A 27418-nucleotide genomic window follows, 5' to 3' on the forward strand; every position below is an offset into this window, starting at 1 on the left:
TTATTTTGAAACACAGTCTCACTAAGTTGTGGAGGGCCTCACTGAGTAGCTGAGGCTGGCCACAAACTTGCAATCCTCCTGTCTCAGCCTCCCAGGTACTGGGCTTACAAGTGTGCACCACCAGGTGCAGCCTGACACATCCTTTGAGGCTCAGCTCAGGCTCCCCGCTGGCTCTGCAGCCTCATGCTGAGGAGGGGCCCCGTGTCTGCTCCCACTGGCTGATTTCTGACTCTGGACTGAGCAGTTATGATGAAATGATGCCTTCACGTTTGTCTCTTCTCTGGGGGGTCCAGGGTCATTTTCGGTGGGGGCAGGGGGAGCTTGGGCCAGTGGTCTTTGGAGGGCGAGTGAGTGGGAGAGCATCCTAAAGATGCTTTAACACCTTCCATTCAGCTCCCTCTCAGCCCACCTCAGAGCTGGCTGGAGAGAGGCCTGGGGTGTGTGCAGGCTGAAGTTGGGTTATCTTGCAGACACCCCAGGAAGAGTCTTACTGAGGGGCTGCCTCTCACCCTCACTCTGCCTTGGCCAGGCCCCTGAGCCGCCCAGGGGTACAGGTGAACGCCCTGATACAGTTTCAGGTAACTCAAGTTGGCATCGCCCAGGGCCTTGAGACAGGGTAGCTGATTGAGAAGTTACCATTTGCACACAGAAGCTGAGCCTGACCGGGCTGACATGGAAGGGGCAGGTGTTTGGGGAAGGGGAAGCTTGAGGGGCAAGGCGTGGAGATCTGAGTAAGTGCAGCACCTGAAATCTCCCTGCAGGTGTACAAAGACCCTCCTTAGGATAAGAACCAGTCAGCAGGAAAATATTTTCTTTTTCTAGGGTGTGACTGTGTCCTGAGCTGGTGAGAGGCACCTCCTGTGACTTCCGCTTGGATTCAGCCCCCAGATCCCAGAAATCATGACCCTCGCAGGTAGGAATGCACGCGAAATTAATGAAGTCCACTAAAAATACTTGGGTTTTTCTCCCAGGAACGATTTCATCAGGTGTAAACTCCTCTTCTTTGGTTTTAGCAGGGTCTCATGGTGGCTCTGGGCGGGGGGAATCACAAGAGTAGTCAGGCATGGTGCCTATGCCTGCGCCTGTGATCACAGCACTTGGGAGGCTGAGACACGGAGGATAGAAGGTTCGCGGCCAGCCTCAGCAATTTAGCGAGGCCCTCCACAACTCAGCAAGACCTGCTTTAAAACAAAACAAAAACCAGGCATGATGGCACAAGCCTGTAATCCCAGCATTTGGGAGGCTGAGACAGGAGGTGTTCGTGGACAGCCTCAGCTACTTAGTGAGGCCCTCTGTAACTTAGTGAGACCTTGTTTCAAAACTTGGAGGTAGAAGGCCCCTGGGTACCCAAAACAAAACAAGCAGACAAACAAAACACACAACAAAATAATAATAGAGTTATGGATATGACTTAGAGGTAGAAAACCCCCAGTACCGCAAAACAAAACAAAAAGACAAACAAAACACACAACAAAATAATAATAGAGTTATGGATATGACTCAGAGTTAGAAAACCCCTAGTAACACACACACACATACACACACACACACACACACACACACACACACACACACACACAGCACAAGGAGTAGGGAAGCCAGTTGTCATCCTACCAGGTCATAGTTTGCCGCCCTCGGGAGCTTGCTCCATCGCCCCAGCCTCTGCCAATCCCACGATCCCACCACTCAAACCCCAGGTAGCAGATGGGGTCATGGCTGAATGTTTCTTCCTTTTGCATACCTGTGTCTTTTTTTTTTTTTTTGAAGTTTTTACAATGTCCATGTAATATTTCTGCAGTTGCTTATGTTTTCAAATCTGTGAAATTGAGAGAAGGAGGAGCCTCTGGCACTGTCCTGGGTGGGCCGGGCAGGGAGGACCTGGGAATGCCAGGCCGAAGACCAGACACGCTGCTCGGGCAGTGGGGAGGGGCTGGCTGGAGTCACCATGGTGGCCAGCGCGGCTCTGGCTGGTGACGTCTGCACACAGAGACTTGTTGGGAGAGAGGATACATGCCTGCCCACCTGTACACTGGCCCCCAGTCCCCGACCACTGAGCTGTGCAGGTTGGGAAAGGCAGCCTGACTTGCTACCTAGCCAGGGCTCAGAGCGGAGGGCCGATGGTGAGGACCCCTGCCCCGCTCGTTTCTATGCCCGTTGGGTAGTTGCCCACTACTCTTAGTCAAATGGTACATGGGCTTCCTAGAGCCAAATAACTGGGCTCTTCTGGTCGGATGTCTTGGGTAGAGAGCCAGCTCAGAGGGCGAGGGCGGGGCCCCCTTGTTCTTGGGGTCTGTACTGGAGGGCACTTGCCATCCATTCGGTGCTGAGCTGTCTGGGTGCTCTCAGAGAACTGGAGCTCGATAGGGCCCAGGTGAGGGTCAGAACTACACGCAGGAACCCCGAAGAGGCGGCTCCGGGCCCAGGGAATCTGAGTGCCGGCCTCGCGTGGGTGTAGGTGGTCGGGGGGCATGGGCTTGTGAGTCTTCACTCTCCGCTCTGCCTGCAGCCTACAAGGAAAAGGTGAAAGAGCTCCCCCTGGTGTCCCTGTTCTGCTCCTGCTTCCTGGCGGACCCTAGGAACAAGGCTTCCTATAAATACGAAGGTCAGTGGGAACTCAGCTGGGAAGGAAAGGGGTGGCGGCTCCCTTGTCCTGTGTTTGGGGGGCAGCGCCGCAGCCCCCCATTTCCAGAAGCTGCCCTCGCCGTGGCTTGCTTTCTGGGCCACAGGGGTGCAGCCGGGGACCTTAGACCCTGAGCTGGACTCTCCCTAGAGCATTCCATCTCAGTGCCTCCTCTGCTCACTCCTGGAACAAGGTGCTGCTGTGGAGGGGGTAGAGGTAGAGCAGGCAGAGATCCCACCTCAGGGAACACAGACTGCAAAAGAAGAGAGGACAGGAGGGCAGCCGGCCTCACGGGGAGGGTGGAGATGCTCCGGGCCGGGCTGTGACTGAGCCCTATGTGAAGCCTGTGTCCAGGACGGAGCCCAGGCCCCGCAGGGAGCACCGAATGGCCACGTCTTCGTGAGAGGTGTCAGTGGACACCTGACTGAGAGGAAGGGATGGGTTTGATCGGGCAACGAGAGAGGAGAGTGCGCGTGACCTGAGTTTGTCTTTTCTGTTTAGGCTGGTGTGGGAGACAGTGTAGGAGGAAAGGTCAAAGCCAGCGGAAAGACAGTGCTGACTGGAAAGAAAGAAGAGAACAGGGTAGGAGGGAGTAGGGGAGAGGTCCAGAAGCCAAGCGGTCAGATGGAGGGGTGGGGGCGGTGGGAGACTGCACTACCGTCTCCGGCAAAGGAGACTGGAGCGAGAGCTCAGATCTCAGAGGAGGCTGGTGGTAGAGACAGAAACCACATACTCACAGATCCCACGGGCTCTACTCGTGAAGCCTGAGACCTCGCTGGGGCTATAGACCCTGGGCACTGGCTTGCCCTGGGGACCCCTGCATCTTCACGTCTGTATGCATGTGTGCATGCCCGCTAGCTTCATGGGGCCCCAGCCACACCCCAGCAGGTGAGCAGCCCTTTGCTCCGCTCTCTGCAGCAGACACCGTGGACCTGAACTGGTGCGTCATTTCTGACATGGAAGTCATCGAGCTGAACAAGTGCACCTCGGGTCAGTCCTTTGAAGTCATCCTGAAGCCACCCTCCTTCGACGGGGTGCCCGAGTTCAATGCCTCCCTGCCCCGGAGGCGAGACCCTTCACTGGAAGAGATCCAGAAGAAATTGGAAGCAGCCGAGGAGCGGAGGAAGGTAGGTGCTGACCCCTCTCTCTCCCTTCCCTCTATCCCAGTGAGTTGGCAGTGGCCCTGCATGGAGTAAGGTCACAGATACTTAGGCAACGCCTTTCAAGTGCAAGGCTAAACAGAAGGAAAAGCAGTAGGTGTAGGGGATTGCACCATCAACCGCCCAGAGATAGATACATGGTGGCTAGTGTAAGACATTGAAATACAGTAAGAACTTAAGCAAAGGGTTCCTTCCCTGGGGGAGAGGGGGAGATCTTTGCATGTCACATTTCCCAGAATGCCCTCTGCTTCTTACTGATTCTTATGGCTCCACTCCTATGCCATCGTGGTGTGAGCTTTTCTTTTTTCAAGCAGAAAATAACCCTCTTCTCCCTTGAATCCTGTGGTGCCGCCTCTCAACTCAAAGGCATTTATCATGTTTATAAATGTCTTCTTTCTACTAGACTTTTATTCTTTCCTATGTTGGAGAATAGTGCCTGGCAGTTAGCACAAGACCATTTCAAATGAATGAATGAATGAATGAATGAATGAATGAATGGGTCGATGAATTAATGATAGCCATGATGGCCCTGAGGACATTTAGAAAAAGGTTGAGAAGATATCAAAGACTGTGGACAGTTCCAGATGTAATGGGAGGATCCAGAAAGTGCCTGTCCTGGCTTCCTGCTCAGGGGCAGGGAACCGGGCTCAGGGAGGGCTGTGTCCCGTGGAACTCTGAATCCATGATAGTAAAGATCCACCCAGCAGGCTCAACCTGAGTAACCCTCCTCCCCTCTGTGCTGCCCCAGTACCAGGAAGCTGAGCTCCTGAAGCACCTAGCTGAGAAACGAGAACATGAGCGAGAGGTGATCCAAAAAGCCATTGAGGAAAACAACAACTTCATCAAGATGGCTAAGGAAAAGCTGGCCCAGAAGATGGAGTCCAACAAGGAGAACCGGGAGGCCCACCTTGCTGCCATGTTAGAACGGCTGCAAGAGAAGGTAAGTGGTCCTGGATTAGGAGGCTCCTGGGATGCTCCGTCTTCCTCTGGTGGCAAGAATACGTGGACCTATACAAAATTTCAGGAGGAATCAGCCTGGGGCAGGAATGGGAGTATTTCTGGTAGGCAGGATCCTTAGAGGCTTTTAAGGGGATGACTTGGGAAGCCATAGGCAAGACACTTGAACCAAGCATTGGGTTTCCTCAGGGGATTTTCTGCACACAACTGAAATTTCTCATGGTCTTAGGTAGCAGATACCCCTCCTTTTCTAGAGAAAGGCATCTAATTCAAGAGAGTAGGGAGAGACATACAGCCTATACATTCCTGGCTGCATCCTTGAATGGGAGGACTTGATTTAGAGAAAGATGCTCTTGGCTCTAAGCTTGATGCCCTGAGTAGCCAAATGAGCAGGAAACACAGTTTCCTCCACACAAACTGGGTGAGTCTCAGGTCCTTTCCAAATGGCTGCCATATCTGTCAATAAACGAAACGGGGTCACCTAAATATAAGAAACGTGGGAGACTGGGGTTGGTCCCCCGAGTCAGCAGCACAGCAGCGGGCTCTGCGGAGGACACGCCGGCCTCCTTTCCTGAGTCTCAAGGCCGCCCCAGTTTCTCCCGGCTCCCGGGAAGCTCCAGCTCTGTGTTTTATTTGCAGGAGCCGCCTGCTGCGCGGTGACTCCCGGGACCCGATCGGTGGCCTCGTCCCATGGTGAGCAGCGTGGTCCCCACACCTTTCTGCCCATCCACTTGGAATCTCAGGCCCTTGGCAACAGCCCCGGCTCCTAGAAAGATCTGTTCTCTTCGCCGGGGGGTCTGAATGCAGCAGGGGCCCTGGAGCTGGCCAGCCATGGCAGCTCTACACTCTGATGCCCTTTATGACAAGAGCTAGCAAGGCCGCCACCGAGTGCCACACAGGAAGGAAGTCATCCAGACCCTTCAGTTAGTGAGGGGTGACTTGAGGCAAACTCGTGAAGGAAAACTGTCTGCATCTGGGAGAGGAGCTTGGGCTCCCGGGCCAGACCCCGAACGATAACCGAGGTTAGACCCACGGTACAACATTTGAGAGAGTGTCTGGGGCACACTGGCTTCATCACGTCACTGTCTTCACCAGCGCATGGGGTAGGCAGGACAGGTCATCCTCCACGCAGAGGAGGAAACCAAGGCAGAGAAGGCCACAGGCTTCCCCAGCATCTCACAACCAACTTGTGGTAGAGCTGGGGCCGGAACCCAGTGCTCTGGCTCCTGGTCCGGGGGTCTCTTTCCTTGGTTGTCAAGGAGAAGAGCCCATCATTGTCTCGCTAACCTTTCATCAGCGAGGGGGCCTTTTGAAGGCCAGGGAGAGGAAGGTTATACACCTGGGGCTTTGGCAGCGAGCTCACCTGGGAGCGGAAGGGGTCGGAGGTGGAGCGATCGGAACAGTTCCCATTATTTTGTAAGGAGCAGTAGCTGGGCTGGCGAGGCCAGGGCTGAGAAGAAGCCAGATGCCAGCGCAGACATTTGAGCGGACACCCGTCTCTGGGCCCTTGATTCCCATTTGCCTTTATGCTCTGCAGGAGGCAGGAGGTGGGGTGAGAGCCAGCGGTGCGGGTTCCGCCCCATACTCCTGCGCAGCAGGCCAGGGCACCTTCAGTCACTGACCGTCTACATCAACATCAGCTGATGCAAAGTGTAAAATCATAGATGCCGGGACCTGGCTCTCTAGGGTTGGTTCCTGAGAACCATGAGGCTCCCCAGGTCCTGCAGAGGTAGAGAACCAGGCACACGACTCTGCTTCCAACCCAGGGGTGTTCTAGGGCCCCTCGAGGCATAGAGTGTAGGTTAAGGTATATCCTGGGAGCCTGGGCTGCAGGTTGATCCTGTTATCTGAAGGTGATAATGCCGGGCTCCGATAGGGGACGATTTGCTGAGCACCTGCCGAGTGCCAGGTGCCACATCAAAGAGACATGGTCCCTGCTGGCTAGGCAGAGTCACCCCCAGAGAGGACCCAAGCGTTTCCACAGTGAGCGGTAGCATAAGGCAGGTATGATGGCCACCGCCATCGCAGAGCTGGGGAGGCGAGGGGCCGCCCATCCCAGGTCCTCTCTGAAGAGTAGCAAGCTGAGACCTGATTGGAGTAGAGAGCCCGCCGTGGCCACAGAGCAGGCGGCCTCGAGGGCGGGGGCAGAGACTGTCTTTTGGCTGGACCACCTGATGAAAATAAGGAAGATTCTCTTAAAATAGGTGTGAGAGAGGCCTGGGGTTTAAGGCAATCTGCGCTAAGGAGTCCGGCAGGGAATAAAAGCAGCGGGCCATGGCTGGCCATTTGCAGGGCGGCGTTCCTCTAGTGCAAGCTACTCAGAGCAGCTCGCTTAGTGGGTCAAGCTGAGAGATCAATCCAGATGAAGAGAGGCGGGGAAAGAGGCTGGAGGCCCTCGGCTCACCGTGCAGTGGGAGGTTGGGACCCGCCACCCCGTGGGCCGGTCCCCGCTTGGCCTCGTGCATCCCTCCTGCCGCCTGCTGCCCACTCCGGACGCCCTTGCTGGCACCAACACGGCCCTGCTGTCCCTATGGTGGTCACCATATGCTTTCTTCTCTGCCCCTGTGCCTCCCTCTGTCCCCGGGCAGCCCGTGTGACCCGCCCTTGTCCCTCCCTTCCTTCCCAGGACAAGCACGCGGAGGAGGTGCGGAAAAACAAGGAGCTGAAGGAAGAGGCCTCCAGGTAAAGCCCAGAGGCCTCGGAACTTCCCGGGACAGCCGGACAGCTGCCCAGCGCCGCGTCCCGGCAGCCTCGCCCGCCGGCTGCAATCCCAGCAACGGGGTTTGGGGGGAGGGGGGCCAAGGGGCGTTTCCTCTGCTTTTGGTGTTCGTACATGTAAAGAATTGACCAGTGAAGCCATCCTATTTGTTTCTGGGGAACAATGATGGGGTGGGAGAGGGGAGAGAAGGAGCCGTCTTGGGACTGACCTGGAGAAGAACTCACGGACATTGCAACACCACCGACCACAGACCCGGCCAGGCCTCCGGTGTTCACAGCTCCGCCTGGACCAGCAGCCCCCAGGCACGGTGTGGAGGGAAGACCAACGGCCAGGGGTGTCAGGAGCCAAGGACAGAGTCCTGGCGGGCATGGCTGCAGGGCCCCAGGGTAAGCCCAGCTGGAGGGGGTGAGGCCCAGAGGCGCCAGTTCTGCCCCGCCGAGGGAGGGTGAGGTCTGCGTGTGTGTCATTACCTTTGATCATCATGACCAATGAAACATTGACTCCAAGTCTCCAGTTCCTTATTTCCTGAATTTATCCCTTGGGTGACTGGTGGAATGTTCTAGAACCTTGGGCTCCTGCCCAGGGGATAGCAAGTGTCCTATAACTTTGTCATCCAAGTATCTGAGATGTGGGACGAGGTGGGTGATAGCAGCCTTTGGCACAATGGAAAGGTTTGCTTTCCTTCTCTCTTCCTTTACTCCTCTCCGTGGGCGGTTCCTTACCAGATTAAGTGCAATGATCCCTTTCTATAGACTAACATTCTAACCTGGTCCCCAGGCTTCATTATAAGAAGGAGGTTGACTTAGTTGATGCAACGACAATGAAATAAACATAGTCTGGATAATTCATAAACAAAAGCAATTTATTGCTCACAGTTTTGGGGGGCTCAGAGGTCCAAGATCAAGGCAGAGGCAGGTCGGATGTCCGTGAAAGCTCCTCTTTGCTCAAAGATGGTGGCTTCTGCCTACATCTTCACACGGCAGAAGAGCGAAAGGGCACTAACCCACTCATGGGGGCAGAGACCTCACGATCTCATGGCCTCCCAAAGCCCTAACTCTTTATAATACTGTGTGGGCTTAGGTTTCAACACGCGAATTTGGGTGACACCATCCTTCAGACCCTAGAGACACCTTCTTCTCTTTGGGGCTTGGGATTCTAGGTGGGTCAAAATGCCAGCAAGGAAATAATGTTTCTTAGCGGAAGGCAGAGGGAGCCGGTCGGACCCAACAGCTGTGATCTCCAGGACACTGAGCCAGGGCTGGAAAAAGGAGCTCCTCCCTCTCCTCCACGCACACAGGGGTGGGGGGCAGTCTGCATAATTCTGGGCCTAGGGCACCTCTACACCCTGCCCTGCACACTGTGTAGTTTTGTACAGCTTTGCAAATAAACTCTTTGGTATTGCTTTTTCTCACTTCACTTTAGCTTTATTTTAGATAGGATAGCTGGAGTGATCAAAGATGATGGCTGATGATGATGGTGGTGATGATGATGGTGGTGATGATGATGGTGGTGGTGGTGGCAGCCAACACTTAGGCTCCATTTACTACAAACCAGGCAGTTTTCTAATCTTTTACATATATATTCTCTCACTTAATTCTCACATCAACTCGAGGGATAAGTTACTCTTGTTTTTCCATTGTGTAGACAAGGAAACTGAGGTACAGAGAGAGCAAGCAGTGTGCCCGAGTTTGCACAGATAATAAGTGGGAGAGCGGGGACTTGGATTTGGCAGGTTGTTGCTCTCAGAATCTGTATTTTTAGCCACTGCACTGTGCTGTGTCTTGACACTTCCAAACTAGGCCGTGAGTCCTAGATGGGTGTTTCTCAAACTGTGAGTTGTGACTCATTGGATTGTGAGACCAACTTAGTGGATCCTTTCTCCCTCCATCCATTCCTTCTTTCCTTCCTTCCTTCCTTCCTTCCTTCCTTCCTTCCTTCCTTCCGTCTTTTTCTTGTAGTACGGGGGATGGAATCCAGGGGCATTCTACCACCAAGCTACACACCCAGCCCTATTTTTTATTCTTTAAATTGAAACAAGGACTCACTGAGTTTCAAAGGGCCTCACTAAGTTAGCTGAGGCTGACCACGAACTTAGATCCTTCTGTCTCAGCCTCCCAAATGGTGGGATTACAAGCGTGCGCCACCACGCCCAGCTTGATCCCTCCCTTCTTTTCTTCTTTCCTCCCTTTTCCTTTCTCTCCCCTCTCCCCTTCCTTCCTTCCTTCCTTCCTTCCTTCCTTCCTTCCTTCCTTCCTCCTTCCTTCCTTCTTTCCTTCCTCCCTTCCTTTCTTCTTCCTTCCTTCCAAATAGAATAGAAAAACAAAACATCAAAATTCGTTTCAGGTAATAATGAAGGCATTGCTTCATGAAAGATTGTGTTTCAATTTTAGCTTTTGTGTATAAATTTCTAGGTCACAGCATAAAACACATTTCTTTGGGGGGTGGAAATCAAAGCCCTTTGAAAGTCTCTGCCTTAGAATAAGCATGGAGACAGAGCCAGGATGTCCAGCTGCAGCCCAGGAGCTCTGGGAAACTGCTGTGCTTGAAAAAGAGGGCTGCTATAGCAGTGCCAGCAGAACCAGCTTCATCTCAGCAGAGGCAAATGGATGGCCTGGAAGTCAGTGTGCACAGATTCACCCCATCAGCACCTTTACCCTCCCATTGGAGCACCCCACGCTAGGAGGAAATCCCTTCCTGCCACTCTCCTTCACCAGCCCCTGCTCTTTCCCTTTATTTTCTGGTTCATATTTCCATCCTTTGCACCTGTAGGTCCCTTGCTTGGGCTGCTCTTCCCTGCTTAATCCTTACCTGTTCTTTTAAACTCAGCATAGATATTAAAATTCCTGACTCTGATAGTCAGCTTTTTGTTGCTGTGATCAAAAATACCTGATAAGAACAACTTAAAGGAGAGAAGGTTTATTTGGTTTCTGGTTTCATGGTCAGCCAGCACCAAGGCAGAAACATCAAGGCAGCAGGGCATGGTAGAGGAGAGCTGCTCAGCTCGTGACAGCTAGGAATTCGAGAGAGACAGGAAGAAGCCAGAGACAGAATCATCCTCAAGGCCACGCCTCCAAGGACCCATCTTGCCCAGCTACGCCCCACCTCTGAGCCTTGCTGCACTGGAGACCAGGCTTCAACACATGAGTGTTTTTTTTTGTTTTTTTTTTTTATGCTCTAGATGCAAACCATAGCACTGACTCTGCTGGTGTTTTTATATTTTTATATGCTTTGGTTTCTGTGTCATGATTTTTTTTACTCAGCCTTCCTATCTGCTAGATATTATACCCCTTGAAAATAGAAGCCATTTTTATGAATCTTTGTGTTCTCAGCAGTGGCTGCTTCAAGTAAGATGAGACTAAGAGCAGTGATGTTGTTGAAAGAAAGGCCAGAGACTCCCGGGGAAGCTTCATTTCTGTGGCACTTTTCTTAAGCCCTGTATATAAGACCTGGAATGGAGTTGGCTGATGGAGATTATGCAGGTGACTAAAACCCACGTCCAAGACAGCCCCTGGGTCTCACTAATCCCCAGTGCCTGACACAGAAAACTGAAGACTCCAATTATGTGCTCAGCATGGGGTGGCCTCCAAGTATTAAAAAGCAATTTTTGCATTTAAAGTGTTTACGAACCAACTGGGACACCCAGGAAACTACCAAGCCAAAGGCTCTTAAATTTTCAATTTACATCCAAACTCCTCTGAGAGCTTGTTAAAGTGTAGATGTCTTTGCTTTGAGTGTTTGTAAATGAAAATGATTGACCAGTTTTATTGAGAAAGTACCTTTTGAGAGTGTTGCCCTGGATTCTACATATTAGCCAACATTTCTCATTTCTTCCTTTAAAAATTATATAGTGAGGTCTTATTTTGTTTTCAATTATTTTTGGTTATTGGAAGGATTTCTAGTAAGTTGGTATATGCCACTGTGGGTGAACTGGTTGCTTACAGCTCTTCTCTGTCCTGAGGAGGGGCCAGTGTCCCTCTTTCGGCCGAGGACCCTGCTGTTGCGGCTGAGGACCCTGCTGTTGAGGCTGAGCTATAACCCCCTAGGATTCTCCCACAATCCTAAAGCCAAAAGACTCACACTCAGCACCCGAGGGGGCCTCAGACCCTCACTTTAGCACTCTAGCATCCATTCTCATTGGTTGCATAAATACATTATTTATTCATTTATTATTATTATTATTTAAATTAATTAATTTATTTTTTGGAGTGGTACTGGGGATGGAACCCAGAGGCTTTCTACCCCTGGGCTATACTCCCAGACCTACTTTATATTTTATTTGGAAACAGGGTCTCACTAAGTTGCTGAGAGCCTCACTAAGCAGCTGAGGCTGGCTTCGAGCCTGTGCGATCTTTCTGTCTCAGCTTCCCAAGTGCAGGGTTTATAAGCGTGCCCCACCACGCCCGGCTACTCATTTATTTTAAATGCACAGACAGGATTTCTCATGAGCAACAGGATGCTTTGAAGTTTGTATATGCTGCCGATGGCTATATTGTATTTTTTGGAGAGCTGATCATGAGCACAATTGGAATAGCTCTGTACAACCAAGCATGAATCTGTAGACAGTGTCTCCAAGGGCAAGAGGAGGGATAGGCGGCTGCTAACTGGAGTTGATGGACAAGGACCATGGAGAAGCACCTGAGCTGAGCCTTTGAGAGCGAGTGTGCTGTCAGTAGACCTAGGGGAAGCACAGGCTGGGATGCGGTGGATGCCTGAGGAACACTGGGGCCAGAGCTGTTGCCTTCGAGGCGCCTGTAAAGACAGAGCCTTGGGTTCCCTGGATGGTGGGGCTGGAGGAAGAACTGGGCCCAATAAAGGGGGAAATAAAAAAGAGGCAGATTTTAAATCCTGAGGCCCCAAGCCAGTGGCTTCAAGTGGTGCTTTTAAAATAGACTTGGGTGCTGGGTGGGTCCGGAGGCAGCGTTTCAGGGCACGCTGCTGCTGCAGCGTCCTGGTCCTCACTCTGCTCGCTGCCATAGGCTCCCTCATAAGCGCTCCCTTCCTCTCTGCTCCCTCCATCCGTCCTAGGGACCTAGAGCTGGGGCTATAGAATTGACTCTATCAGAACCTCAGTTTTACATATGAACACAGTTTGCCTCCAGTTTACACATAAGCTGGCCTTAACAGGAATGCCACTCTTCATTCTGCTGGTCTCGGGTCCTTCCCCTGACTGGGTTCATCCCTCTCGGCCCCTCTGTCTTACTCCTGCCTGTTCACCATCACTGAATGAAACTCTATTCTACTCCGTGCCTTGCTCCAGGAAAAAGAGCTGCCTTGGGGCCACAGCAACACAGCTTAAAAGCAAACCTTGAAAGACTCACCCTGCTTTTAAGTAAATTAAAGTAGTGCTGGACCTTGACTGGATTAAGGGTAAAGATTACTTTCTTGCAATGCTTTCCTGAGCACTGAGACACTCTTCTGTGGATTTGGAACCAGGAGGTTTTGCTTTTGATTAGAATGATTGGGATGCCGTGTGTGTGTGTGTGTGTGTGTGTGTGTGTGTGTGTGTGTGTGTGTTTTCAAAGGAGATTGGTGTGTGAGTGAGTGGACGGGCTGGGAAAGGTCTGGCCCTCAGCGTGGCCAGCATGCAGTTAGTTGTGGGCCCAGATGGAGAAAATGACAGAGGAGGTCTCTTCTCCCCTCTCTCTGGATGTCAGAACTCCATGTTCCCTAGTCTTTGGACTCTGGAATTCACATCAATGGACACCTCGGCTCTTGGTTTCAAAGTAAAAACAAAACAAAACGAAACAGGCTGGAGGTGTATCTCAGAGGTAGGAGGCCCTTGGATTACAGCCTCAAAAATAAAGATCAGTTGCTTTCAAAGGACCCAAAATTTCAAGCCTGGCTCTGAAAGTTACTGATTGTAACTTTAATCAAAGAGCATTGACATTAAAAGAAGAGGCGAATGGCTAAATAGTTTCTCTGGATGAAGATATAAAAATCCAGGACTCCTCAAGGAATGATGGGTTTGGCTTCCTCAGGAACTACAGAGTAAGACTTCTTGAACTGGGCATAGAGCCTACAAAGGTATGCAAAGTGACAAGATAAAAATCACATATATTTCTGGAGAATATATATTTTATTGGCAAGATGAGGGGAACGTTGTTATAATAAACTTAAAAATACAAGTGTTCATAGTTTTTATTATAGTCAAAATATTCAGCATAAAATTTAGTATTTCAATCATTTTTAAGTGTGGAGTTTCAGAAGTATTAAGCATAGCTGGGCATGGTGGCGCACACCTGTAATCTCAGTATTTGGGAGGCTGAGACAGGAGGATCGCAGGTTCAAGGCCAGCCTCAGCAACTTAGTGAGCTTAGTGAGGCCCGCAGCAACTTAGAACTGTTTTTTAAAAAGGGGGCTCCTGGGGTGTAGTTCAGAAGCAGAAGAAAGGGGTTCAATTCCCAGTACTACACAAACAAACGAACCAAAAGATGTAATGAATATATCGAGATATCCGGAACATTTTTATTTTGCAAAATTGAAACTCTATGCTCATAAAACATCTCTTCTCTCCCTTGCCCTAAGTCTTGGTAACCGCTATTATAATTTAATTTTTTTTATTTGGTATTGGAGATTGAGCCCAGGGGAATTCTATCTCTTAAATACACCCCCAGCCCTTTTTACTTTTTATTTTGAAACAGGATCTTATTAAGTCGCTAAGGTTGGCTTCCAACTTGTGATTCTCCTGTATCCGCCTCCCAACTACTGGGATTGCAGGTGTGGCCCAGCACGCCCAGCTACCGCCATTCTATTTTATGTTTCCCTGAATTTCACTACTTTATCTGCTTCATATAAATGGAATCAGGTAGTATTTGCCTTTTTGTGATTGTCCTCTTTCTTTTAGCATCACGCCCTCAAAGTCTAGCCATATGGTAACACGTGGCAGGGGTTCTTTTCCTTTTAAGGCTGAATACTATCCCATTGCATGGATATAGCATTTTGCTTACCCACTCATCGATCAGCCAATGGACACGTGAGTCGCTTGGCTACTGTGAATAGCACGCTATCAACTCAGAGAGAGAGAGAGAGAGAGAGAGAGAGAGAGAGAGAGAGAGAGAGAGAGAGACAACGACACCTGTTTCAAATGCTTGTGATCGTACGTGGTGCTCCCCACGGCTCCTCCTCAGGTAAACCTTCCGTGTGCCTTTAACACTGGTTTGCATGTGATGACTTACAAAATCTTCCAGTTATTTCCATTCTGTCGCAGATGCCTTCTGGTTGGCCTGTACCTCTTTCAAAATGAGTTATCACTCTCATATTCTGCTTGTGTGACTCCAGATAGGTCTGGCCATTTTGTCAAGCAATTTGGTAATACATAACACGACCCTTAAAGGTCTGTACCCATTGGCTGAATTATTCCCTTTCCAGAAATTCCTTTTTTAGGAATCTATTCTAAAGAAATGTTTTGAAACACCAGGCTTTATGGTGTTCATAAATGTCTTCGGCATGGTATAAAAATACAACCAATATAAATATCTAACAAAAGGGAAATATTTTAAAAGTATGGGACAGTTACATAATAGATGTTTATAAAAAAAACTTCAAGATTATGGGGTGCTTGATTCAGCCGCCTGTATGAAGCCTTTAAAAGTTTATCATGTAATTTTAAGGGAGATAAAACCAGAATATCAAATTATATATCCAGTAATTCTCAACCATATAAAATTATGTGGGCGTAAATATAGCAGAATGCTAATTTATTTGTTTACCTTTTTCATTCTGGTGAGCTTCTATCATAAGTTGGGTACTGTGTAAGGCTTCAGATGTAAACAAAGTGAAATTTTTTGTTTTCTAATGTACAAGAGCTCACTAAATGGTATTTTAAAATGCTGGGGTAAGTCACATCAGGAAAGTGATATGGGAAACCTCCTCCTATTGGGCTCTTGTCCAATATGGAGTTTCGCAAATGAAGTACCAGGACTAATGGGTGGTATAGAAATACAAAGGTTTATTTGTAAGTCAAGGAAAAGACAGAAAAGAGAAAGACAGACTAGCTCCTGCCCAGTGGAGGAGCTTTCCAAAGGGGACCGCTGGGGTTCCCAGGGCAGGGGGTGAGCTGCATCCTTTCTTGTGTTTCCCCCACCTGCTCTTTTGTTCCTGGTCAGAATTGGGTCTTGGGGACCTAATGTCTTTAGCCTGGTTTTAGCCTGGTTTCAGTCCTTAATTTGAATCAACTTGAGGGCTGGTGGGTTCTAATGTCCTGGTGGTGCTTTCTGCCTCCCGCTTTGATCATCCTTTGAATTTATTTCTACCAGTTGTCCTCAGCAGGTACCCCCCAGAAGGGGCTGAAGTTTTGTTTTGATTCCCGTAGTCCTTGCCTGGTCATTTTGACCCTCATATCTTATTAACCTCCCTTGGTTTTGTTTCTTTTATAGATTTTTTTAACCCTTCCTGTTCCTAGGTCCTCTGCTCCGATTTACAAGTGTACATTTTATGGGAGAGGAGCAGAGGGAGGTGCCCACTCTTCAGAGGAGCAAGAGAAGGGGAGCAAAGGTTTCCCAGAGGAAGGATGCCTGAGCTACCTGCGCCGACATTTCCAGGATAATCCAGGGAAGCCGAAGCGGGAAGAGGATAGAAGGAAGGAAAAGGGAGGGGGAGTCTTCCAGATGGAGCCAGCAGCCTGTGCCAAGGAGAGCACACCCTTGGCATTCTGCACGTGTCCCCGGCTCCCTGAGGAGTGTCCAGGGCACTCAAAGGAGCCGAGCAGGTCAGCAGGTGACAGATCTCCTCTTGGCCTGGACGGGGGAGTTAGGGCTGTGGGCCTGATTGTGTGTGTAAGGAGCTGAAACGGAGGAGCCACACACTGACAGCTGGTGGTCACGCGGACAGGCGGACAGGAGAGAGGAAGGGCTGTGGCCAGGGGCAGGCGAGTCACCGGGAGGCCGGGCGGAGCGGTGGCTGATGGCGGGGAGGATTAGAACAGAAAGAATGAACAGAGCTCTTGCCCGGGTGGACAGTGGTGCTACTATCAGGGTGAGAATACGGAGGAGGACCAGGTTTAGCAGGAAGTACTCATTGTAAAGCACGGCCACTTGAAGATGCGATTTCTTCAGGTAATATAAACAGGTCAGGTTCTTGATTACGACTGTTGTATAAACCAGTTCACAGTTGTTTTTGACTAACATTAGGGGGTGTGGGGGTGGGGATAATAGACTCTAAAGGCTGGGGGGCAACAGCAGCAGCAAGAATGTCCTAACACACGACCGAGGTAAACTTAAGTCCCTATTATAAATGCATATGAGGATAGATGCTTGTAAGTGTAAGGCACGGATGCTAAGCGTATTGTGCCAATGACTGTAAGTCATTAGTGATGGGAAGTCGCTGTGTCCTGTGGAGTCTGTACGGTGAATATGTGCTTCATGTGCATAAAGGCATTGTCGAGAAAGACTCTACATTTTGCAGCCTCCTCTATTGCCAAATATTGTCGTTTTACTCACTTCTGGGGTGAAAATTGAAATGGCACATACGATGCCGAAGAAGCATTTTTTATTTAAATTTTCCCCTCCATCCTACTTTCTGCCGGATTGAATGTTGATATGACGGCTGGAGCCGGACCAACCATCTTGGGCCGGAGGAGACCATGGGCAGAGGTGCAGTAGAGTGGGAGAATCCTGCATCTCTAACCCCGCGGACGCCAAACTCTTTTCATACTTTCTGTTTCCGGTTTTATAAAAAAAAAAAGTTTTCTGAGAATTTTTTTTTTTTTTTGCTGATTACAATTGAATGTAATTCTATTGTATATACTTTGAGCTCTCATTATCAAAATTCAAATAACAATCTTGCTTTTCCTATATTCCTGAGATTATAATAATGCACCCAAAGCACTGGGATAATAACTCGCTAGCCAATTACATATAAATGAATGGCTTTTATAGGTTTTTGTTTTTATTTTGTGGGAGTTTCCTGAACTCTGTAGGCAGTCTTAATTAATTAAATCAATATTAAATACTCCCCGAAAGCACTGGGATTATGAATATACAGAAAGGAACTTGCCATCATAAAGCTTGAATTCTACTGGGGCAGATTCAGACACCACCAACCCAGACAATGGCCACGGGCTTCTTACTGCCGTTCACAGAAGCCCAGAGGAGGGAATGGTTGCCCCACCTGGGTAAGCGTTCACCGAGCCGCATCTCCAGGGTGAGAGGCCTGGTGTCAGGTAGAGACCGGGGCATGAAGAGGGCATTTCAGGGAGCTTGAAGATGGGCAGTGCAGCGGCACGTATAAATTCCAGGCAGTGTTTTCTGGGAGGTTGGCGTGTTAGATGGGCAGACGATGAGCCCAGAATGGCTGGACCGACGGGAAGGATGTCGAATATTAAACTAAGGAATTTAGGCCCAAGCCTGCAGGTCACTAGGAGTTATCAAGTGATCGACAAAGCTAAGAGGTTTGTTCATGGCCTGCCCTTAAAATCTTAAAATGATCACACAGTGTCCTGTTCAGAACGTCACAGTCTGTTACCAAGGAATAGTGATGGGTCTCTTCATAAGAAGACGTGACAATTTCAAGTTTGGGCCAAGGGACCGAAAGAGTTTTATGGGCAGGAGGCAGGAGAGAGAAACAGATACAGAGGGAGTGCACGTCTTTGTGTTTGTGTGTTAATAGAAGTTCTCTCTCTCTCTCTCTCTCTCTCTCTCTCTCTCTCTCTCTCTCTCTCTCTCTCTCTCCTCTCTCTCTCTCTCTTGCACTGGGCATTGAACCCAGGGGCAGTCTACCTCTGAGCTATACTCCCTAGCCCTTTTTATATATTTTTTTTATTTTAAAACAGGGTCTCACTAAGCTGCTGAGGCTGGCCCTCAAACCTGCAATCCTCCTGTCTCAGCCTCCCCAGTACTGAGATTATAGGCGTGTAGCAGCACACCTGGCTTAATAGAAACTTACTAGAAGCTCTACCTGGTTGAGAAGAAAATCTGAAGACTTGTATCAGGAAAGGTTTCAAAAGAATGAAAGGCAAAACCACGATGAATTTTTGAGAATTTTAATTAAGACTGCGATCACTGCTGCCTTAGGGAAGAAGTTAACTGTCTCTAAATTTATTCGTAATGAGAGCTTGCTTCACATAATTCATTCATGTAGATTCATGTAGCTTCTCTATGAGCTAATGGTAACCGATGCTAAGTGACTTGAGTTTCTGCAAGTGTCATAGATGGTATGCGTTTCATTTGAGATGTATGCTTTATGAATGCCAAAGGAAGTTTCAGCATCTCACCACTGCATTTGTACCAGGGACAGGAGAAGAGAGCCAACACGAGGAGCCTGTTATGTGCCCGTTAGATGGCTGGACATAACCCCTGTTATTATCTCACTGCACTTCTTTTTCTCATACTGAGAAATGAATCCAGGGCCATTGCAGTTCTGAGCTACACCTCCAGCCCTTTTGATTTTAAAACAGGATATCACTAAGTCCTTGAGGGTTTTGCTAAGTTGCTGACTCTGGTCTCGAACCTGCCATGCTCCTGCCTCGGCCTCCCAAATACTGTGTTACAGACACACGCCACGGTGCCCGGCTCCCTCACTCAATGTAATCATTAGAATCACCCGATAGGATCAGTGCGTTAAAGGGGCATGGACTCCTTCGGTTATTTTTTCTGTCTCAGTGAAGCCAGAGCATTTCTTTTTTGGTGGTACTGGGGGTGGAACCCAGGAGCTTTCTACCTCTGTGCTATACTCCCAGACCTATTTTATACTTTAATTGGAAACAGGGTCTCATTAAGTTGCTGAGAGCTTCACTAAGTATCTGAGGCTGGCTTCGAACCTGCGCGATCCTCCTGTCTCAGCCTCCCAAGCGCGGGGATGACAAGCGTGCGCCACCACGCCCGGCAAGCCAGGGCGTTTCAAAGGTCTCCACGAGGCTCTTGTGGTGGAGTCAAGGATCCAGATCCAGTTCCCAACAAGAACTGATGCTCGAGCGCCGTACCCTCCTCCCAGGAGAAGCTTCGCTGCAGTTCTTCCTGTGTCTCTTTTCGAGATTCCCAGAAGCACTCACTTTGGGGAGTCAAGCATGTGTACCCCCTTGCGGCCACGGAGACTTGCTCAGATTCCCTCAGCCCAGAGGGCTGAGCCAGAAAGACCCTGGGGTTTTAGAAAGAAGGAGGGGAAAACCCAGGGACAGGTGCCTGGGAACCCTGTGGGCGATTAAACCCAAGGTAAGATTTGATAGAGAAAACTCTACCCACACATGCCCAAGAGGTCGGGGTAGATTCTGCCTCCACGGTGTCTCACAAATGTTTCTTTTTCAGCTGCCTGTGACTGCTGCTTCTCTGAGTAGAAGGGATGACTGTTATCAGCTCATCTTTAGCTTATGATTGTGAGAGGTTTCTAAAAAACCAGAGAGACAGCCAAAGGCCCCAAGGAGAATCCAACACTGCCAGGGCCATGGAAAACCGTCCTTGTTTTAGGACATGTAAATAGAGAAAAATTAACTCGGCACTGTGAAAAGAGACAGAGGTACAAACCACAGCTTTCGGAAGGTTTGGGTATAGAGATAGGAAGTGCTGCGCTGGGAAATAATTACTATCAATTATAGAAAAGAGAAATGCATTGTAAATAGCATCTGCTTGGTCGCTATAAAACTCAGGAAACTATGGAGAAAATCAAACATAAAAGATGGTAAGAGCCGCGGAGAACAAATAGGCTGGGGAGAGAAGGAGCTAAGCTGCTGCTGCTGGCGAGCATTTAAGGAAGATGACATTACATTAGGGGCGGGGCGTCGTGGCGCATGCACGCTTGTAATCTCCGCATTCGCATTCGGGAGGCTGAGACGGGAGGATCGCGGTTCGTGGACAGCCTCAGCTGCTTAGTGAGGCCCTCCGCAACTCAGTGAGACCCGGTTTCAAAAACTGAAAAGACTAAAATAGGGCTGGGGATGTAGCTCGGAGGTTGAATGCCCCTGGATTCCATCATCCCCAATACCACACACAAAAAAAATAAAATAAAATAAAAAAAAAGAAAAGAAAAAGAAATTACATTAGAATGAAGACATGCGTTAGGATAAAATACACAAATAAAACTCAACATGAATAGATGACTTAAGACACATGTAATACAAACTGTTAAATGCTCCTGCAATGCACAGGAACGCAGGAAATAAAAAAGCCAAGTGAACAGTAAACAAATAAGTAAATACTATTTTACCCTTTACTCACTTAAAACATTTAAGTAGTTAAAGTAAGTCTCAGCAAAGAGTTCGTGGGGGAGATTTGTTTTCCAGATTCAACGCGTCTTAAAGATCAAGTGTATTTTATTTCCACATTCTGGTTCCTGCTTTCCTGTCTTGACTTCCTATTATGTTCAGAGACTCTGCAGCTCGGCTTGGCACGTTTTTTCCTGGAGATAAGAATGGAAATATTTCGATGTGCAAATTCGGCATAGTCATGATGCATTTTTTTTCTGGAAACCCGGAGGATTCTTGCAGTCCTTCCTGTTCTCTTGGCCTGGCCTTGCTCCTCAGAGCCCAGGGAGCTTGCAGGACAGAGCTATGTTCAGCAGGTGGCGCTCTTGTGTTTTTTTAAACTAGGAGCCTTCTCACTGGTTCTGCAAAAACATAGATGTGCACAAAACAGGCTTCTGCACCAGAGCTGCTACAATTGGCAATTAGGGACAGGGTTGCTATGGTGATGAGGGGTCTTGGGCTGTTTACAGCCTTACAAGAGCTAGTGACAATGAGCCATCGGATTGCTTCCTTTGGTGTTAATGGCTGGCTTAGCAAGGTCATGGAAATACCCTAAGATTGTGCAAACCGTAGTGGGGACTATTCATTGTCTTTCTGTGCTTTATGAGCTATAGCTGTGGTGTTGGGAGTGGCAGAATATATTTTTTAGAGCATGTTTGTCTTATTCCACGCATTTTTGCCATGTTTTTAAAAAATGTGTTTTAGCTCCACCACCAGCATTTCTCAATGTGGCTTTTACTAAAATGCTCCATGAAGAAGGCTGCCGTTCACCTGACGAGTTAGGGGCAGGCTGCACGCTAGTGCTCTTGGGAATTCATAACGCACAATGGCCTGCTAACATCTGTGCCGAGTCCTCTTACCTCCCCACACCCACAGGCCCATGGAACCCATGCTAGTGGACGATTCATTAACGCCTAGAAAATCACCCTTCATCTTGTTCCTGAAGTATTAATGAACCTGTCATTAAAGATGGGCTCAGTCATAATTTAATGTGTATGTAGGCCTCCTCAGCAAGGTGGTATTGGCCCATCAGGGACTTAATGCAGAAATGAGACTCAATACGTATTAATTGTTGTGTATGGGCTCCTAAGAAATGTGTTTGAATTGAATTATCTACCCATGGATACCACTGATTGCAATTACTCTTTGTAAATAATTTCTAACTTTAACTTTTATTTTTGGCGGTATTGGGGGTGGAACCCAGGGGCATTCTACCTCCGAGCTACACCCCCAGCTCTAGTTTTTATTCTTTACTTTGAAACAGGGTCTCACTGAGTTGCAAAGGGCCTCAGTAAGTAGTGGAGCCTGCCCACGAACCGCAATCCTCCGGTCTCAGCCCCCCGAACGCTGGGATTACAAGCGTGCACCGCCAGGCTCAGCTCTAACCTTACCTTTGAGTGTGCAAATAAATCCAACATCCAAGACATGCCAACAGCATTAGAAATAAATCAGCGGTAAGTTAGCAGGAGAATATTAACCATGTTCACAGCTAAGGCCGAAAGACTGAAGTCTTTTGTCCTCTGTTCACTATTTATTTTTTTAGATATTTTAGGCTCAATCTATTGTTAGTAATTTTTTCCCCCAGGAAGGCGCTTTCCCCTGTGAATAATCAATTTGTGATTGATTGTAAGACATAACCTATATAAAAAGAAAGAGAGCTGGTGCGGTGCCACATGCTTATAATCCCAGCATTCGGGAGGCTGAGACAGGAGGATCAAGGTTAGTGGACAGCCTCAGCTACTTAGTGAGGCCCTCTGCAACTCAGTGAGACCCTGCTTCAAACTAAAGAATGAAATATAGGGCTGGGGATGTAGTTAGGAGATAGAATGCTCCTGGGTTCCACCCCCAATAGCCCCCCCAAAAAAGAATAAAATGCAAAACACAGAGCCCTTGCTCATGAATGTAGAGTCTCCCCAGAGGCCTTCCGCAGCCACAGCTTACTGTGCATACAGCACTGGGTGTCCTGCCTTGCTGAGGAGATGCCAAGGGGGTCTGGCCCTCCTCTGGCCAGCAAAATCCAGGGCACACAAGGAAAGGGCTTGTGGATGAAGCTGGTGTCAGGACCCCTGGCCTCTTTCCTTTCTACAACTTTATGTAGTTTCCACGGAAGAAACAGAAATACCCCTTGGGGGAGAAGAATCTCCAAATAGTAAAGCCTCTGCTTGACTTTAAATTTAAACGCAGGCTCAAAACTATTTCCTATACTTTCCAAGTTATGTACAAGGAGGAGAGGTACCTCTGAGCCTTCTTCTCGCCTCGGAAATGGGAACAATAAAACTCACCCAATGGGCTTCTTTGGGAATTGAACATGATAATGGGTTCAATGAGGTAGCAAGGTACCTATCCCATTGCTAGGGTTCTTTTTTGTGGTACTGGGGATTGTGGTACTGGGGCATTCTACCTCTGAGCTATGCCTCCAGCCCCATTTTGTTTTTTTGTTTTGAAACAGGGTCTTGCCGGGTTGCTGAAAATCTTCCTAAGTTGCTGAAGCTGGCTTTGAACCTGTGGTCCTCCTGTCTCGGCCTCCCATGTCCTGGGATTCCAGAAAGTGCCACCTCTCCCCCTACCTTTGAATTCCACGGTTCTCCTTTCTTCCAGTGTGACTGGCAACAGAAACAGTGTCATCCTGGGGTCTGGGGAGGGGCAGGGTCTGAACAGAGACTGAACTCTTTCCTCTCTCTAGATGGTTCAATAAATCGTTAGAACCGACAAACCCCGCGGCCTCCGTCTGTCCTTTTTCTTCCAGAAGATGCAAGCGTTAGTATTTCAGACTTGCAAGACGATCTAAACTCGGCCAAGCTGTCTCAGCTGGCAGTGCTCCTGGGGAATCGACGGAGTCTTATTTTATTGTAAAATAGACACTTTCACGCTGTCACCTTGCAATTCCTTTTTGCTAGGTGACTAATGTTTCTCTCCACCCCTCTTCCTGAGTCGGCTCCTCGTCTGCAATTTCTGGACATTCCTTTACTCAGATATCACCATTCCTTGCTTCTGTGAGGGAGGATAACTTTTGATGGAAATTATCTGTCTGTATTTTTTTTTTTAAAGAAGCTTCTTGGGTTGATTCTAAATTCACAGATTTCTTTTGGTTGGACCTTCAAGTTATTTTACCGGAAGACTGACACTTAGCCTCTACGTAAGTTATTTTAGTTACCCAGGAATACTTGCCCTCGATTTCATTGCTAATCAATGTGTTACTTTTTTCATTCTTAGTTGGATCAGTTTAATGGCTTTAATTAGCAGCTGAAATAAAAATCAATGATCCACTCTCTCAGCTATTCCGACAGTTTATTTGATGGTAAGGAGCATAACATAATGATGATTTTTAAGTTTTCTACTACATAATCCTTTAGGCATAGAGTTCAACTCGTATACAAATAATTGTCAACCCAAACAAATTGACTGCAGTCTCAAAGAAGATGGAAGGGAAGTTTGATATAGAGTCATGGCATTCAGGTGTGACACGACTACTTCCCTGTGAGTTCCAGCTCATCTCCGCTTCACCTCCGCCTTGGGTGGGCCACTCAGAGGGCTCCTCTTATAGCTCATCTTGTACCTGGCGCCTGCAGTAAACACTCATTGAATGAAGCAGTCTACTGCCCCTCTCTTAATACATGGGTTCGCTTCCACTCTCCAGCATAAGGCTGGGAGATCTTCTGCTTCCTTTGGTCCCTGGTAAGGAGAGCACTGTTTTGGGTGGACTTAGATGGTTTCTCCCTCATCTTTCAAAACACCGTGGCGGCAGTGCTCCAGTCCCTAACTCGGTGTTGCTGTCCACCTCCTGCTGATCTGAGAGCACATCTTGGGTCCTGGGCACAGTGTCCACGCGACTACTATCATTCATTCCACTCTTCCCCCACAGTGCCCCCGACCTGCCATATTTCCAAGACTTTCCATGTTTTCTGTCATTCAGCCATCATTCCTAAATGGCCACATGCCTGAGGAAGTCATTTATCCATATACCCCACTTGTGGCTAGATAGAGAATTCCCCCCGAAAAGCCCACAAATCGGTGTTCAGAGCTGAAGCAATCAAGTCACGAGGCCTGTGATCTCATCCGCAGACAGATCCATTGGAGAGGCTTGCTGCGGGTAACCTGGGCAGCGGGTGTGGTGGGAGAGGGTGGGTCCCTGGCTGTGCAGCCTGGGGACTTGCTGGGGTCTTCCTCCTCTTGCTTGCTGTCTCTGCTTCCAGCCTCTGTGATGTGGGAGCAGAGTCCTGCCCTCTTCCTCTCTCTCTGCTCCCAGCAGCCACGTCCTGAGCTCCAGACCCGGCCTCACATGGGCGGAACACAGACTACAAAACACGGTGGGCCCGTGAGTCTCCCCTGCTCTAGGCTGTGTGGTCAGCCTTTGGATTCACGCCGAGCCAGCACCTCTGGTCACTACCTGGCCTTGGACAAGTATCGCCTTCCCACCAGCAAGACGGTTGTTGTCTTTGTGACACAGTGGCTTCCTCTGTAATGGGAGCATGATAGAGTTTACTTCTTTATAAGACAATAGTGAACATTCAACACGTAATGTACGCAGTTCCCCGCACACCTGGGAGGTGCTATGATTATTCTGGAAATTTCAGTCTTCTCTCCATCTTTCCATTCTTTTTTACTCCCTTGCTCTTTCCATACTTCTATTCCCTCTTTTCTACTCTGTCTATTCTCTTTCTGCCTCCCGTTTCCCTTCCTTTTCTTTCTTCCTTTCTTCATCTCTGCTTTTTCTCCTCTCTGGCTAGACTTCCATCTTTTGGCTATTACTGAAAACGATGCCTCTCCTATTTCTCGTTCTACTCACTCAGAAGGAAAGGAGAAGAGAAGGATCAAGAAGTTTTCTAAGTGCAATAAAATAATGAAAAAGTGCAATAAAACAATTGCCCTCGGTAACGTTAGGGGGCGCTCCAGGCTTTCTCCCCGTGTCCCACCGCGGTCTCTGGGAGCTGGGAGGCGCTGAGAGGCACTTTAGGGTCAAGACTGGGACTTTAAGTTAGGCTTTGACACTGCCAGGGTGCAAAGTCAGGAAATCAAAACTTCCCTGCACTTGCATTGCCTCCTGGTTTTTTGCAAAGCCATTTATTTATTTATTTATTTATTTGTATAGTTGGTCTTTGTTGTTCTTCTCTGATTTGGCTGATGGTAGACGGTGTGGTACAGCTTTCCACTTTCACCATGGTTTCCTAGACCGCTCAGAAGAGGGAGCAAAAACCCAGGGGTAGACCCAGACGAAAGAAGCCTTGAGAAGTCTAGTTATGCCCATCTATAAACTAGTTGGGGAAGAGTTCTTGGTAATGTGGTCCAAATCATCTCAGTAGAATGCAGAAATATAAAAAGTATTTGAGCCAAAGTCTCAACATAGATTATCATGCTCCTTCTAATCAGATGTCCTCCAGGATAAAAAATATTTATATATCCAGGTGTGGTAGTGCACACTTGTAATCCCAGTACTTGGGAGGCTGAGACAGGAGGGTTGCAGACTTGGAGCCAGCCACAGCTACTTAGTGAGACACTGTTACAAAATAAAGAATAAAAAATAGGATTAGGGGTGTAGCTCAGAGGTAGAATGCCCCTGGGTTCAATCCCCAGTACCATAAAAAGTTATCTATCTATCTATCTATCATCTATCTATCTATCTATCTATCTATCTATCTATCTATCTATCTATCATCTGTCCTAGGGTCCTAGTAACTATGTGTAGTCACAAAGGACCGAGTCCTAGGTCCTCTTTTGTTTTATATCAGAAGAACTAGTATTTGGGAAAGGACTGTGACTGTAGCAGCCTGAGGGGATGCTAAAAGAATACAGCTGTGTTCACAGGGAAGAAGGACCACATAGGTGGTAACTAAGATTGTGAAGCTAGCTATAAATCATGTGAGCAGAGTCCTCCACGAGCCCGCACAGCTTCTGCTTTAAGGGGGATCTCAAGCTGTTATCTGATATTGGTGGGAAAAAAGATACATTTCATTTTCTCAGGGAACTGGTCCCTAGTCGTGGGGATGCGCCGGGTGCTTTGGAATTGGTGTGCGGGATGGGATTGTGTAGAGGTAGCAGAGATTACAGTGTGGATAGTATTTAAGATAATAAGTATACAGAAATGGATGAAGAGGTACAAAGGAGATAAAAAATCCCACATGCCATGTCAAGCAAATAAGAAAATTGATATAACCAATAATATGAAAATGCCAAAGTATTTTAATGGAATATGTTAAAAATGGAATATATTTAGAAAGGTGAGGCTACAGAAAAGTCAGAGGTTGGAGTTTAAGAAGATCTGTGAGAATATCAGTGCCAATCTCAATATCCTGTAGGGAGAGGGAGAGGGGGAGGGGGAGGGGGGAGGGAGGGGAGGGAGGGAGCGGGGTAAAACCCCCCAAGTGCTGTGTGTGTCTGTCACTCTGAACTACATTATGACGTGAGACTACAATGCACCAATGAAAGTATGTAAAATAAAACATAAAAGAACAAAATAAATAAAGATTTCCACAAAATCAAAGGATAAGTGTGATTGTCCTTTTTCTTAGAGACTGTGTACTAAGAGAAATATCAATGTGAGAGAGAGAGAGAGAGAGAGAGAGAGAGAGAGAGAGAGAGAGAAAGAAAGAAAGAGGGCCATTGAGATTGATAAGACATTTGGGCTCTAGAACTCAGGAGAAATCAAGTAGATAAAGATAGGTTTCAGGGAGTTAATTGTATTTAAGCCAGGCTGGAACTAGGGAGCTATTCGTAGCATGTATGAGGGGAGACAAATAGGATGGCAGGGGACATAAAAATGAGATGGGCCTTCACAGCAAAAAAAAAAAAAATAG

The 27418-nt window shown here is 48.3% G+C and overlaps 1 protein-coding gene across 1 annotated transcript; it reads left to right on the top strand.

Moving 5' to 3' along the window:
* Window positions 1–1945: 1945 nt before the first annotated feature.
* On the top strand, window positions 1946–7423 carry STMN4 (stathmin 4; the record flags this gene model as incomplete). The annotated part of the gene is made up of 6 exons (XM_080710203.1): window positions 1946–2120; window positions 2507–2602; window positions 3122–3202; window positions 3539–3747; window positions 4529–4720; window positions 7364–7423. The coding sequence occupies 6 exons, from the start codon at window positions 1946–1948 to the stop codon at window positions 7421–7423; spliced, it is 813 nt and encodes a 270-aa protein (XP_080566329.1).
* Window positions 7424–27418: the final 19995 nt, after the last annotated feature.

The sequence above is a fragment of the Muscardinus avellanarius genome (assembly GCF_963383645.1).
Source record: "Muscardinus avellanarius genome assembly, chromosome: 14".
NCBI classification, from domain to species: Eukaryota; Metazoa; Chordata; class Mammalia; order Rodentia; family Gliridae; genus Muscardinus; species Muscardinus avellanarius.